Genomic DNA, 16,107 nt, shown 5'->3' on the forward strand with positions numbered 1-16,107 from the left:
CTTTATTAAAATGTTGTCTTACATTACTGGTCCACATTTAGTTCATTAGATATAATTTTGAGGTACAATACATTTTTTAAAATTTTGGAATCATTTCCATGAGTCACTTGCACAGGTTTTTAATGCTTTACTCTTTCAAATCAGGATTTTTGTTGTCTCAGATCAGAAAAAAACTGTACTCAAACTTGTAGTCAGAACTGGCTCTGTGATGCATATTGCACATAAAGAATTCACTTTGTCTGTAATTGTTCTCTATGTACAATAATTGACTTGAACTTTGCAGTGCTAAGAAGTGTCATCTTGTTTTTCTGAGCTATCTTAAAGTAAAAAAGAAACAGAGTAGTTAATTTAAATCTATTATATTAAATTGTCAGCAGTGAATTTGACAGGTATTAATTTCATCTGTAAAAATGATGGATTAAATTTCTTTATTATCAGTTTTCCAGCTGTTATTTGGCTGCAGAAGCCGTGTGAAGATAAAAGTTTAATAAGCTTAGTTACTGGAGCTGTTGACAATGCTTTTATAGCCATGTCTTGAGATAAGATTTAATAAAACAGTATTTTCTTCAGAGGTCTTTCTGGGACCTAGTACCTTGAGAATTAAGCTTGTCCTAGATTTTTTTTCCCTGGGTGAAATAGTGTTTGTAGAAAGCTTTGGACAAAAAAGTCTGAGAAGTTACAGAATTTATTAACATGTATTCTTCATCTGGATTGGGTTTTTTTTTCCTAGATTTTTATTTTAGAGCTTAAAAAGTTTATTTCAGCCTGAGTTTTTGTACCTCTGTATCTGTACAGATTGTTTCTCTTTCGTCATCTGGTGTAGCTTATTTGCATATATATGTGTATATATTGCTTCTACATTTATATGTGCATGCATATATGAGTAAAAATACACAAATACAGAAGGTAAAGTGACCTGGCAGACAACTGAATTATGACTGATGATTTTAAATGTTATTTCTCTGTCACTGATTAAATGAAGAATTGAGGTTTTGGATCATTTCCTTTTGCAGTTTTTGCACAATTAGGGCCCATTTTTATGTGTGATTTCTTTAACAAAATCATGAAGTAATTTAGTGATGTTGCACTATGTTTATGTTCTGCCCCTACATCATTTGTTAGTGGTCTTCATTTCCACAATAACTGCCTTTTCAACTTTAAGGATACAATAGTTAATATAATATTATGCCTGTATAAATGAAATTCAGTTTCTTACTTTAATTGAAAACAGTATATTGATATTCTGTGCACTTCAAAGAGTGTTTTATACCAGATGTTTCATATTATTGTCAAATTATATGTATGTACTATTTTCCTCTATATATTCTGGTCGAATTAATTTGACTTTCGACATATGCCTTGTCAGCTGTCTTTATGAACAACTGAGGAAATTGCTGGAAATGGATGCTATAACAAGTTATGTGTATAAAACCCCATAATTCTTCAATTAGGGAGCCTTCTAAATGTTTGTGTGCAACGTTTCTATGCAGTATGCTAATTTTTGCATGTATGCTTGTATTTATATAGTAGTTTGTCTGTATATGTGTACTCAGGTGTTCACAATGAATTTAGACCAGATGAATGTAGACCAGAAACACCAATTTAATATCTTCTCATTAATTATGAGTACATGAGGTGTTCAGTTTATGTCTGCAGTCTTGCACAGCTACACAGTGTTGTTGGTATTGGTAATTACAGCTGTTTAAGGTAGCAAGTGCTACTATTTATTCTTTATGAATTTGCATTGGATCATTAAAGCAAAATAAAAAAAAATCAAATTTAATTCCAGATGGTCAACTTCTCTATCACCTGAAATTTTATTTAAATGAAGTTACATGATAGTGACATCCTGAGCTAGTTGGCCTCTTGTGGATGACCTAAGTGTTAAGTTGCAGATTTACTGCTTGCAAGTATGGCAAAGGCAGCTTGACCAGTCTTGCAGCCATATGTGATGAGTTTTAGTAGCTCTGTGTTAAAAGCTGTCTTTCAGATATGACACTGCAGACCTTTAGCAGTCTAGAAGATTGTGGGAAGTTAAGTCTGTGGATTGCTGTCAGCTCCATGTTATTTTTCAGTAAGAATTCAATGACAAGGTTAAATGATACTCCAAAAGATACGTTAAGCATTGTCAGTGGTTCAAAGCTTTTGAAAATTCTTGCCCTGTAGCGCTGAAAGAAATGGATCTGTGTGCTTAATTTATCATGATAGTAAGTATCAACTATATAAATAAACTACCTGATTTTTGTCAAAACAACTGTAAATTATTACCAAGGCAGCTACTGTCCACAAAGACCTTATGTCTGTCACAGACTTTTAGCAGGTGTCACCTGAAAATCCTGCAGTAATGTCATTGGTGGGTTTCAATTAGAAATACACAGAAACATAGGTTGCTATAGAAAATAAGGTATTTTGAGAAATCCATGAGGATGGAAAATAAATTTTCACTAAGATGCATCAGGAAATTCCTTTAGACTTGATATTTCTAATTGTTTTCCAGACTGTGTAGTTTCTCATTTATGTAATTCTGTGGTGTTTCTTTGTGGCTATTGAAAAGCTGATTTCAGAATATGTTACATTTGGGCACTTGCATGCCTTTTAATCATGAGGTATTTATGATACTCTTATTTAGGCTAGAATATTTTGAAAAGGAATAGGTATGTAGCATGTGGGTTTAGGAGGGAGATTCTATTTGTTCTAGCACAGTTTACTACCATTAACAATAAATGCATTATATAAGTTCTTCATAACTTATTAAGTTTCATATTAAAAACACTGCTTGTCCTTGAAGGCAGTTCTTTACTTTTCCAATGATACAAAAAACATGTTGATTAGGCGAAAAAATCTGGATAAAGTTCTGTCTTTAAATCAGTACTGATAAAAAATACATTAGAAATCATAATTGTTCTTTTAAACTTTTGGTAGGTTTTTGTTACTGAAACCAGAAGCTAAAGATGACAAGGAAACTTTGTTAATTTTTTGCTTAAGTAAAAGTAACAGGAATAGGTAAAAAGATTTCTCCAGTATCTTCTGTGTTCCTTTCCTTTGTTAAAACTGAATAGAATCTGCTTATCACTACTGACTCCTGGTCATTTTTGTGTATTATGAATGTTATAAATGTGAGTATAAATAGATTTGAAAACATAAGAAGAGACAAGGTGAATATGACAACTCTTAATCTAGAGTGATATTTATTGAAAATATACCATAGAAACATATTTTACTATACAAAGTCAAAATAGTTAGTGTTAAAACAGGACAAAGGAAAATGCTTGAAAAAAATTATTGCATGATCTTGTTTTTCTAAAAAAAGATACAGTGAAAAGCTGCTTATAATTTTGAATAATAATTGTCATTCAAGTCCATTGGCATCTGCAAAAATGCAATTGTTAACTGCCTAATGACATATATTTGCATAGTAATAGACTAGCTATTCTTGCTTAATTTTCTATACAAGAATAGTTATTGCTATTTCTATTTCTATCCTGCCAATTAAAATTCAGAATAATTTCTACTACCTGTAGAAGTCAGTAAAGTATTGTTTGTTTGTCTTATTTTAAATTTGCCCTCTGCTTTAATTTTCACTCTATTCAGTTTTCCTCTGCAATTTGTAATATATTTGGCTAACGCTACAAATGGAAGATAGCACAGATCCTATTATAGTGTTCTGAAACAGGTTTTCTTTAATGGAAAATGTATATAACTGTTGTATAAAGGCAGAGTCATGAAGTTTCATGTAGGCAAGTACTTTTCATTTGAAGCATCCTTCCGTAAGTGCTGCTGTGTGAACACTGGCTATTCTTCAGCGTAAAGGTTTAATGTCATGGGAGTCTCCTGTTTTATTGCTGGAGGCTCAGTGTCTAGTGAAATCCATAACTGTTTTATCCATAGCTTTGAATGGAAATTACACCAGACCTCTATATCTTTTAGTTTTGCATAGTGGCAGAGGAGACAATGTCACATTTTACATGGGCATAGCTGAGCGCCTCTCTGAAATGCCTGTGTACTACTACATGCAGCATATGGAACGAAAGGGAGAAATTAGGGCTCTGCATCCCTAAGTGCCGAACTAAGATGGTATTGAGATCAGAGATGTGATGAGATGTGATGCCTCACATGACTGAGTGCTGCAATAGGTGGAAACAGAATCTGGAGCAAGGTCAAGGTTAGGGCAGCAAGAAACTTGCTTGTGTGTGAGAGCAGAGCAGGGATACCTGGAGCTCTGCCTAGGGATGGATGATGAGCCAGCTGAGAGTTTAGGAGGAGGGTTAGCCAGTATATAGACATAGGAAATGTTGTGACATTTTGCTACAGACACTGATCAGGGATAAAGTAAATGAGGCCTTCTTCAGACACCTGAAGCCTCATATTTGTAGTCCCTGGTCTGCCTGGGAGTCTTTACCACCACAATATCTGCTGGCGAGACAACACAGCAGAGCAAAAGCAATCCAGTAACTTTCTGGAGTGCATTGATGATAATTTCCCAACACAGATGATTGAGGAGCTGATGAAGGCTGATGCTGTTCTGTACCTCGTACTTACAAAAAGGGAAAGACAGGCTGTGGATCTGAATGCTGGGAAATGTTTTGGCTCTAGTGACCATGAGATGGTGAAGTTCAAGGTTCTACTGGAGAGAACAAGGCAAAAAGTGCACGAGAACACTTTGTCCTTTTCAGAAATCTTGAAAGAATCCTATGACAGGTGGTCTGGAAGAGCTAGGGGATTTTCAGGAATCAGATCTTCCAATCTCAAGAACAGTCCATCCTGATGTGCTGGAAATCAAGCGAAGTGGCACAAGACAAGTGTGGATGAGAAAGAAACTCCCAACAATCACGATAAGGAAGCAGACAGGAGGGTAAAGCAGGGACAGAAGACCCAGGAGTAATATAGAGCCACTGTCCAAGCACGCAGAAACAGGATTAGGAAAGCCAAACTCTGAAGGTGAATCTGGCAAGGTGTGTAAGAAGGCCTTCCACAAGTACAGCAGCAGCAGCAGGAGTGCAGCTAAGGAAAATTATGGTTCTTTACTGAAAGGGGCAGAAAACCTTGTGACAATAAAACATTTGTAACACTGAGCTATTCAATGTCCTCTTTGCCTTGGTCTTGCTAGTAAGATATGCCTAGGAATCCCAGAGTCCCTGAGGCAAATGGGAAAGATCATAACAAATACTTATCCTTAGTCCTGCCCTTACTGTAAGAGAAGTGAAAAATAGGAATAAAAAAATATGATAGTATTTAAAACTTTATGTAGTAGAACATTTTTTATGGATAGATTTTGAACACATAAGGCAAAACGAAGGAAGGGCCAATAGGAAGAAAATAAAAAATTTCCAATATAATGTCCCTACCAGAACCCTTTACATAGTTTCATGAATGGCGTGAAGATGAGTTGGGGGATGTTTAGGCTGAATATTAGATTTTTCACCCAAGGAGTTGTTGGGCCCTGGAACAGGCTCCCCAGGGAAGTGGTCACTGCACCAGCCTGACAGAGTTCAAGAAGAATTTGGACAACACTCTCAGGCACATGGTAGGATTCTTGGGGTTGTCCAGTGCAGGGCCAGGAGCAGGACTTAGATAATAGATAATCCTTGTAGTTCTATTCCAACTTGAAAGATTCTGTGAATCATAAGCCATAAAGAAATTAGACAGGACTGTACAATAAAACATTCACTAGGGTAGTCACATTTTGAGTAAATATACATTTTCACATTAAAAGAAATACAGAAATAGAAATTATAGGGCACATGCCTTTAAAAAGTAGTATCACAGATAAATAAATGAGCTAGTGCACACTGAAATAGTAAAAATATCTGCACAATGGAGTTATTACCCCTTAAAACCCAGTATATTGAAATAGAAAAGATAAATAGTGATGTTAAACAGAAATTTTTTTTATGAGATTATATAGAGTGTTTTGAAAAATCCCAGGTTTTGTTTAAACAGGGATGATCATAAGTAATTTATTTGAGTGAATAAATAGAAATTTAGGGAGTGATTAATGGTAATCTTTCAAGAGTTCAGAATATATCATCTTACTGTTTTAATTACCTGATGAAATATATATTTCTTTGTTATTAGCTAGTATTTTCTGTTAAAATATTGTATGGTATTCTGTAGCTCTGTTCTTCAGCACAGTTTCCTAAATATTTCTCTTGAAAGTATAGATGTTTTAATGGTCACTGTTGCTAAAAAATTTTGGGCATTTTTGATTTCTCAACCTTGAATGAAAATTCATGTATTCCAATCCACATTAGTTAATATTATGTGATGAGTAAAGGCAGTCTGCTTTTAAATTGTGAAGAATTTTTTGTAGAAAAAGAAGGATATAAAAAATGTCTCATTAGCACTGGTTTGTAGGCAGCTTAGTAATCCTTCAGTTTTCTGTAGTAAAAGATCTTAGTACACATGCAAATTATATCAATATTTCTTTTAAATACAAGATGTACTAACATTAATTGAAATAATTAGAAAGTAAATTCAAATTCTCTTGTTGCCTTAGTAAGTGACAGCTTGTTCAGCTTTTTCCATTCCCATGGCGTTGTTTAATATGCGGAAAGACCTTAATATGCAAAACACAAGAATCTACTAAAGCAAAAATAAGATTTCTATTTTTTCTAAAACTAAGCTTTAGTATAGGTCAACTTATGGTTTTTATTTTTTAATTTTATTGCTGTTCTTTTAGTTACTAGTTCTGGATAGTTCTTCATGAATTACTGGATTTGATGAGAGGATGGGAAATCACATTTATGCACTGCTATGCTATCAGATCTAGTAATCTTAGATACCCTGATTTAGCATCATTTTTGACCAAGAGGCATTAGAGAGCTGTTTGTATTGTTTCCATGTATACTTTGGATGTAATGTACTTCTCATTCTGCAACTGTTGGACGCTGAGATTTTGAACTATATCTTGGCAGTTAGGGAGAGCTCACAGCACAAGAGGAAAACAGGTTTGTTACTCTTTAGAACTAGGCTACTAGTGAGTTTTACTTAGTCTGTAATGTGGTTCCACTTAATGGTGTGGACAAAGATGTTTTCAACATAAATAGGTGCCATTAGCTGTCCTTGGGGAAGAGTTGAAACCTTATTAGGAATTGAGATTTGTAAAACACTTGGAGGAGTTTTCAGCTGACCTTAAGGGAGAAAATGTTTGGACAGATTAATCTGTTGGTCAATATCCCTATCTGTTCATTTTCAGTAAAACTAATACCCAGATCAAGAACCACATAAAAGAACATGTTATAAGGATTTAGCTGTGTGAAACCAAACAGTGTCTTGAGGCTAAAATACAGATGCTTGTCTCTTTACAACATAATTGATATCAACATTGAATCAAATAAATTCATTTTTTTCATCTTAGTTTCTTTAAAAGGTATGATGCAAAGTGGGTGGCAAAACCTAGGCCTTCTCTCATCGAGGAGTGGTGTTCAGGAAGAGAATTGCTGAACTCAAGCATTCAAGTGACCAGCACTTTTAATAAGAAGATGGAAACATACCTGAAAGAGTCAGCATGTTTCCCCAGAAAACTGATGTAACATTTTAAGGCTATCATAGAGAATATCAGTTTGAGATACGTATTTTCCAGTAGCAAAAGTTAATCCAAGCATCTTTGCTGTCCAAGGCAGAATAAATGTATTTCAAGGTATTTCAAGTATCTGATTATACATTTTTAGTAATAGTAGCACACTTGTCTGTGCTTTGGTGATGCACTAACATGTTTCATAAAGATTAAAACCTGGAATATGCAACTCTTTGGGGATGCAAGCAGTTCCTGCTGTGAATTTTAAACAAAGTTTCCAGTGAAAAAGGTTTGATTTGTTTTATACTTTGTGAAAATTCTAAGGTAACCTAGCTAGAGACATTTGCTTTTTCCTTTCTTGTGTGTTTTTTATTATTTAAAAGCTTTGGTTTCAGGAGAGCAGCAGCAGACGCTTTCAGCACTAGGGCTATATACACCAGAGCTGGCTTTGAACTGCAAAGTACAGATCTAATTACACAGCTTGTAACTGTGGAACCACTTCTCTCTATCCTAAATTACTTTTCCTAACTTATTTGCATAATGTAATGCACAGAGATTTTGCCACTGAAATATAATATTCTCTGACACAGTTAGGACAGGCTAAATTAACCCTCCTAAGACTATATTGCTGTCTTACAGTATATTTGATAAATGTTTACTGACTTCATTGGGGAAAAAACATCCAACAAGGTGTTATATGTCAATTTTTAGCTAGGGCTGGTTCTTCAAAAACATGTGGTGGTGTACAGAGATTTCAAGATGTAAAAAGATCTACAGAGATTGTTGTCTGTCTGAGAAGTTCTTTTTTTCTTTGGTCAACAGTTTTGCAATCACTTTAATTTTTTTCAGGTGCTGATATGTGATCATTTGATACATAAAAGTCAATGGCTTCAAGTGTGTATTATTACTTTTAAAACAGTGGCAGATAAATATCAAAGAAAAGTGCTGCACATCTGAAAATTAAGTGTCTATAAGAGCTGTAGAAAGGCTTCTGTGTAGAGGACAGTTACACATTGCTTGTTTCTTAGTTATTGTCTGCACACTAGGGTCTTAGGTCTTTCTGAATGAATGATTGCTATGGTGTCAGATATTGTTATATATGTAGGCAGAAGCTTTGGAAATCATAGCTGAAATTTCATCAAGTGTGAACCAAGCCTCTGCTAAGTAAAAGCAGAAACATGCTTTTTCTTGTTTATACTTGATGAATTTGTTGAAATTTATTGAGTATAATAGGCAGAAGAGAAAGGAAACTCAGAGCATAAAATGCAATGAGGTCCCAATGCATCTGTCCCATTCGAGTTCCTGAAGCATGTATACTGAATGCCTCTGACTACCAAAGTTTCTAAAGCCCACAGGATTGTTTCTAAACACATATTACAGCAGGCAGTAATGAGAAAGGAATATTTTAGTTGGTTTTAGGTAAGGCTCCAGTTCTTCTTTGTGATCTCTTGACACTATCAACAGCATGAAAAAAATGTTAAAACATTTCTCTAAAATATTTTGATTAGTGTTTTCATGGCTTTTGAATATTCTATTAGTGGTCCTGCTGTTAACAGTTGTAATATTTTCGTGGGCTTTTAACTGTGAGTATTGCATAGTAGTTCTCTTCTGTTTGATTGGTTGTTCTTTTCTCACATAGCCAAGTTGTAGCAGCAGAATGTTTATCAGCCCACTATTTGTTTCCATATCATTTAGGATGTGTCAAATAACACAACTCTTTACATCAATGTTAATCTTAATACTTTGTGAAGATGAACTATTTATGGCCAACAATTATTCCCTATTTTTCAAGACTTAAGATAAAAAAATACAACCTTCTTAAAAGCTCTTTGAAAATATTAAATACAATATAGGCAGGATCATCCCTTAATTGCCCTTAAGTGACATTGGTTTTCAGTAGTATGCCATGTATTAACTAGTTTTTGTCATTCCCATAGGGAATATTTTGTAATTAAAGTGTTTATATTATTTGATTAAACCTTTTTTTTTTTTTAATTTCTCATTGGCCCTGTTTCTTTCTGTCTAAAGGTGATGGTGTTTGTTCATGCTAGAAATGCTACAGTACGAACTGCTATGGCTCTGCGAGAGAAGGCAAAAAACAATGGTCATATTTGTCACTTCTTGTCACCCCAAGGATCAGAATATGGACAAGCTGAAAAACAGGTAAGTGAATAATTTATACTGGTAGTCTTTTCAGTCTTGGAATTGATATTTTTTACAAGACTGTCCAGCATGGGAATAGATGCAGAATTTTTGAGCTTCTGGGAAGATTTTGCTTTGAAAAGTCATGTGAAGTTCCTGAATTGAATGGGGGAACAGAAGGAGTAATAGTAATGGAAGAGCGAAGTCCTGTTACTTTCACTGTGTTAAGATAAAGCTAATAATTGTTGTGTTTTATGCAACTTGTACTACTTGACAGTAACCTTCATGCAACTTGGGAAGTCCCTAAATCACCAGTTTCAAGGAATATGCCAGTGTATCTGCTGAAAGAATATTTCATAACCATTCTTAATTCTGTGCTGTGTATGGTATTTATATTTGGTGATATCAACTGAAGTCTAAAGATTAGAGTTAGCAGTGTCTTTTTAACATCCCTTGAAAAATAAGGTTCTTTCTCTTTCCAGAATTATTTCTCCCCATGAACATAGAGGAGATACTTGCTCTAAAGTTTTAATACATATGTGAGATACCTTCTTGCACTGGCAAATATATCAGTATACACTTCAGTATTTTGGACCTGTGAATTAGAATCTTCTGAGGGTTTTAGGTTCTTGTGTCTGTTGTTAGTTGTAATAAATATATTACTTTGTTATATACCTCTGAAGAGAATGTGAAATAGATTCATTTATTCAGTCTTAGTAGTAATGAATGGAGTATAGATGTTATAGTTGATAGAATCAGATTTCTGAAACATAGAGAAATCAGGATAGATTAAATTCTTTTCAGCAAGATTCTTCTGAAAGCTACAATAAATATTTTTAAATTATGCTCTTATAAGTTGATGTCATTATATTTCATAAAATAACATATTTAAGAGCCCCTCCTTTTCTAGTAGATGCTGGTATCTGCTGTATTGTAAAAATAACATCAAACCTGAACTTGGAGATTCCATGTTTTTACTATAACACTAATTAACACTGACTTTTTTTCATTAGATATCTTAGGAAAAAAACCTGAAACTCTTCATTTATTAAAAATAATGTTAGTTTTTTAATGGTAATACAAGAAAAAAGAATAAACTATTGAAAATACTAGTGCTTATTTAAAGTCAAAACTATTGTTAAAGAAATCAAGAAAAATTTCATGCTTATTTCAGCAGTGCATATTTTGTGAGATATCTGTCAAAGAAGTATTCATCCAACTCACTGCGTATGTCATTGAGAACAGCTCCTGTATCTTTAGTTTTACTTTTCATTAATTAAATAAATTAGATTAAATCAATTAGAAAGCATATTCCTGTATCTATGGAAACCACAAAATTGTCACAGAGAAAAGTTCTAAACCCATTTGGAATATGTGTAATATGAATGTGTTTTGTGTATTGTAATATGAATGTGTTTTTATAGCATTATGTGCTATAATGCTTATTACTTGTGGATAAAGCAGTAGATTTCATCTCTGAGGCAATGCATCATATGCACAGTACTGGAAAGCACAGAGAGGCAAGTGGAGGAGAGGGAGTTGAGTTCTGTTAAGTTAATCTCTGACTGTGCAGAGCCCCACAGTGAAACTGGACGTGTACAGCTCCTGTCTGATTCGAGGTTGGGGCAGGAAGGAAGGGACAGGGAGGCTCTGGCTGAGATCTGTTGTGGGCTGTCTGTCCAGGCAAATGTAGTGGTTGTGACTTGCTAGTGGATACTGGCAGAAGTCTCCCCTTTTCATTTTCAACCATTATCTGGGATAGAGGCATTATTCAGGCTACCCATGAGGTTCATAAGCTACACTTAAAGACAGCTTTTGAGCCCAACCAGGCCCCTACTTTGCTGCTCAAGAATTGGTGACAACCATTTCCATGACTGGCAAATTTCGTTGTGGTGATTGAGCTCAGATTCAGAGGAAGGTTGTGATGATAAACAATGAGACTTAGGACTGTGGTCTTTGGGTGAGCAGTCTTTGGCTTATTTAGAGAGTTACACAGTAGGATCTGCTGGGAAGCTGCCATGAAGCAGACAAATCTCTCTGCTTTTACACTGAAGAAATGGCTTGAATAGGGAGGTGCTCACCTTCACTGAAAGCAATGATGATTTGGCATCATGATTCAGAAAGTGAGGAAGAAACTGGGAAAGAGGGAGGTAAATGAAAATGAATACTTAACTTGTAAGCTTTACATGCTATTCATAAAAAATGTTAGTAAAATATTGTCACTATATAGGTTCATGTGAAATGTACTTGTTATTCTAAGCAAACTCCCAAGAGAATTTGAATTCTTATGTGGGAATACTACTCCTTTAATATGAAAATGTAAGTATCATCTTTTTTCAGGAAAAGCTGTAGTCAAGATCAGTACTAACAGTACACACTTCCAAGTGCTCTTACAGAGAAACTTGAGGCATGAAAATGTGATGTGTGAAATTATGGAATCTTACCCAGTAGAATTTTAAAAATTCTTATAAATCAGTACCTTGGAAGGGTGCGGAAGATGAGGCAAAGTGCACTTACAAACCAAGCTGGTGATGATGGGGAAAGCGAGAACAAGAAGTGTGACTTTTAATAACAGAACAAATTTATGACCAGATAAGAAGGAGGAGGTGTGAAGATCAGTGTCCTGGTTCCAGCCAAGACTGGGTTAATTTTTTCAGTAGCCAAGACATGACCCGAAGGTTATTCTGTACCAACTCACACCATTGCTGGGGGCAGCGGGAAGGCTGTGCCTTCTGGAGAGAAGGGGATCCTTCTGGCCAAGTGTGTGCAGCAGACTAGTCTGGTAACCTCAGTTCCAACAATCACACATGAATTGTTCCCCTCTTCTACTCTGTGTCATTAGTGCTGTTGCTGTTACTGTTTGTTTTCTTCCCTTACTGCTGTTTCCAGTAAATTGTTCTTATCTCAACCCATGATCTTCACCTTCTGTGCCTCCAATTCTCCTCTCCAGCACAGGGGGAGGCTCTGGGAGGGTGAGAAGCAAGCAAGAAGTGCATGGTTTGGAGACCCTCAGTGGGAAGCAGTAACTTTGGGAGTATCATCCCTATACCATGACATATAGCAATGAATGAGAGGGAATTGTGTTCTCAAGCAAGGATCACATAACCTTCTTGTGTCTGTCTTGAGTCTTGCAATGGTTATGAAGAGACAGAACATATTAAATTCTTCCAGTGATCAGTATATGTCATATGCACACATTACATGAGTGTAAATTCGGATTTTACTTTTTGTGCATGTAAGTATGATCTAGATATTGGGGGGAAATATAATTTTTATTACTATTGTTATTATTTTATACAAATAGATACTACAGTATACTTAAGGACTCCTTCACTGGCACACATAAATAAATCAGTAATGGGAATAGTAGAGTGAAGGCCTAGTCATACTGAAATCAGTAGCAAAACACCCTGAGTAACTTTTCCCAACATACTTCCATTTGTCCTCTTTCAGGATCCATTCAACAAACAAAGCTAAATGATATAATTTTATTTCCAATAAAAATAAGGTATTTTGTTGATTCTGGTTCTGATACCTATTGTCTACAAAAGGAGTTTTCAAGATATTGAGGGAATATGTGTTCTCTGTTCATCAGAAACTTGCCATTTAAACTAATGTGAATATACTTTATTGAAATAATTATGTCACAGCATGTGTCTTTGAGGAATATTTTTATTTATATACAGTTAGCACAATAAAGATACTAATCAAATATGATATATAGTCTGCCAAGGCAGCAACTGTGCATTAACAACCATCAATAATCATAAAATGTGTAATATGCTAGCAATATTTCACTGAGCAATTAAGGCTCTTACATATGAAGACTTATGATTACACCAAAGATTTCAGTGATTAGAGCATGTGGTGGGTTGTTATTAAAACTCTTACTGTTCAATGTAATATTCTTTTTCTTCTTAAATATTTCCAACAGAAGTAGCTATGTTAAGAGCAGTAATGTATGTGCATCTTACCAAAGGGCTTTACAATCATGTATTTTGTCATAGGAACTTTTAGTGCCAATATTTTTAAAGATTTCGAAGTGTAACAGATAAAGACATGAGGCACAGTGAAGTCAAGCTGGGTATAAAGAAGTTGGTTATTTTCCCTAACTTTCTGCTTTCTTTCCATCTTGGAACTAAACACCAGAGGCTGGAATAGCTGTGCCTGAATCAGGTACAATGCACATCTAATTCAGGTAGCCTGAAAGTGTAGAAGTTTTCTCCTTCAGTGGTAGTTCCAATGCTGGAGAGGTTTACTGGCTAAGGTACAAAATTCAGTACCAAATAGGTGTGCACACAGAGCCTAATTTACAGGCTTAATTGACTGTCGTCAGGAATTGTATCTGTACAGTTTTCTACCATTACAATTGTTAGAAAAAAAAGAAGACGTTATTGCAGACGACTGTGGTTCTAAACAGAACAAGTCAGAGTTGTAGGAATACTGCAGGGACACACTAGTCCTGTATTCATAGTTTTTGTGTACAAGAAGAACCAGCTGTTGTGAAATGTTTATAATGTGGTGTAGGGAATTGAGCAAGGCACAAAATTCTGTTTGAGCTCCAGTAACAATTTCTAAAATGTTTATAGCCTTGACAGGTGTAATTCTTCATGTCTGAATTGGCCTGCCTAGTGCTCTAGACCCGGATCTTGTGCTAGTTCTCATCACTGATTTAAATTTTTTCCCCGAGAAAGTTTTTATTCATTTAAATAGAAAATTATTGTTGTTAGAGGTAGATCAAGCTACTCAGAGTCTTTCAGTGGCAAACTTACAGTGGCCAAGAGATTATACTGGGAAGAGCATTTGCGCTCCTCTTCCCTAGGCATTTGATGTTCAGAGAAACTATTGCTCTAGACAGACTGTGTGTCTGACCTGGCGCAGCAGCTCTTGCACCTTGTACCGTAAATCAGATACATCTCATAAGTAATTAAAATGATAAAACATTACTTTTAAGAGTTTTTCTGAGTTCTTTTTAAAATCCATTCTCCAAACATAACCTGGTTTCTTTATTCCTGATACCTTCAAGCTCATCTGTAGATGAGCCAAGGAGCGGTGTAGATCTGATCTGTCCTTGCAAGCTCTTACCATTCCTTCAGAGTGTTTCTGATTTCCACACTGTGCCTTTAATCAGCATGTTCATGTTTTAAATTTTTGATCTCTGGTACAGTTATTAAATATCCATAGGTCAAACTGGATCTCTGAAGAACCTCATTGACATTATGTCATGTGGAAGTTCCTATATACAATTCATTTCTTCGATCATCATTGCTTGATTTTAATCTCTTTAATAAATGAAATTCATTTCATATGGTACTTAATTCCCAATGCCTCACCATATAAATGAAATTTCTGACAGAAGTCTAACTGTATTATATCAGTCCTGTGTGATGCAGTGATTAATCTAAGCTTCATAATGATAATATCATGTTTGTCTGACAAGAGCTATCTTATATAAATGGATGTTTATTGGCACTGTTCCCAAATTTATCAGACTACAGGCCATTTGGTCTTGCTATTTGACATGAAATTTAGCAATACCTGGCAGAGAATAATCTTGATAATGTAATACAGTCCTTATTTTGTATTCTGTATGCAGTTTTCGCGCTAATGGATAAATAACAGAATCACCTGAAATCCAGTGTATGACTTACAAGAATAAGTTATACTCAAATCATGCATGTTCTCATCTAGACACAGCAAATGGAAGTGAAGGCTACTTCACAGGATGAACTAAAAAACAGAATAGTTAAAAGCATTGTATTCTTTACTGGCCTTAAAAATCTGAAAGCAATTACTAATCCTCTTAATTATCTGTCAAACATTTTTAAACTATTAGAAATTAATTTTTAGAGAGCATTCATCAAATATTTAATGTGTAATCATTTGCCTGACATTTAATTATTTCAGAGCAATCCTCATTTTATTTTTGTTTTACTAATAACATATCTAATATTTGATATGCCATTAAAAAACTATAAAAATAAAAAGGATATATATTCAAATACATTAGGCTATAATAAATGTCAAACATATATTAGAGTTTCCTATTTGTTTTATAATTACTATTTTTTCTACTTTTGAAAAATATTTGCTAATTATCTCTCAGAGAAGGGAATGAAGGGCACTGTATTTCTTTCATGGGATATTTTATTCAGTAGTGCTGCTTGAAAATCATAGACAAAATTCATGATAAGATGTGGTCCTAACAATTTGTGCATTAAAATAAAATATGTTCTGTCTAGAGTGATTCCAGTGTTTTAATGAATCCTGAGCTGTGGAATTTAGCATTGTTATTCAGACGGACACTTAGATTTTTGGGGAGGCCTTTTTACAGAGGGATATATTGTGAGCAATAGAAAAATATTGCCTTCAGGTTTTTTAGCAATATTCATAGGATATTAAAGTTAAGTGTTAACTGTTGTAAACTGAAATAAAAAGAGGACAAAACC

General features: G+C 34.7%; 1 protein-coding gene across 5 annotated transcripts in view; it reads left to right on the forward strand.

Annotated features, from left to right (window-relative positions):
- The window catches only part of ASCC3 (activating signal cointegrator 1 complex subunit 3), a 253,171-nt gene that overhangs the window by 115,591 nt on the left and 121,473 nt on the right, over positions 1–16,107 (forward strand). For all 5 annotated transcript variants that reach the window (XM_088053260.1, XM_088053258.1, XM_088053259.1 and 2 more), the window contains one exon: positions 9,545–9,679. In XM_088053260.1, the coding sequence (XP_087909386.1) occupies positions 9,545–9,679 (135 nt within the window). The remainder of the gene's footprint in view (positions 1–9,544; positions 9,680–16,107) is intronic.

The sequence above is a fragment of the Pseudopodoces humilis genome, chromosome 3, assembly GCF_049639895.1.
Source record: "Pseudopodoces humilis isolate 2021_Gansu_Grassland_sample_001 chromosome 3, ASM4963989v1, whole genome shotgun sequence".
In the NCBI taxonomy this organism is placed as follows: Eukaryota; Metazoa; Chordata; class Aves; order Passeriformes; family Paridae; genus Pseudopodoces; species Pseudopodoces humilis.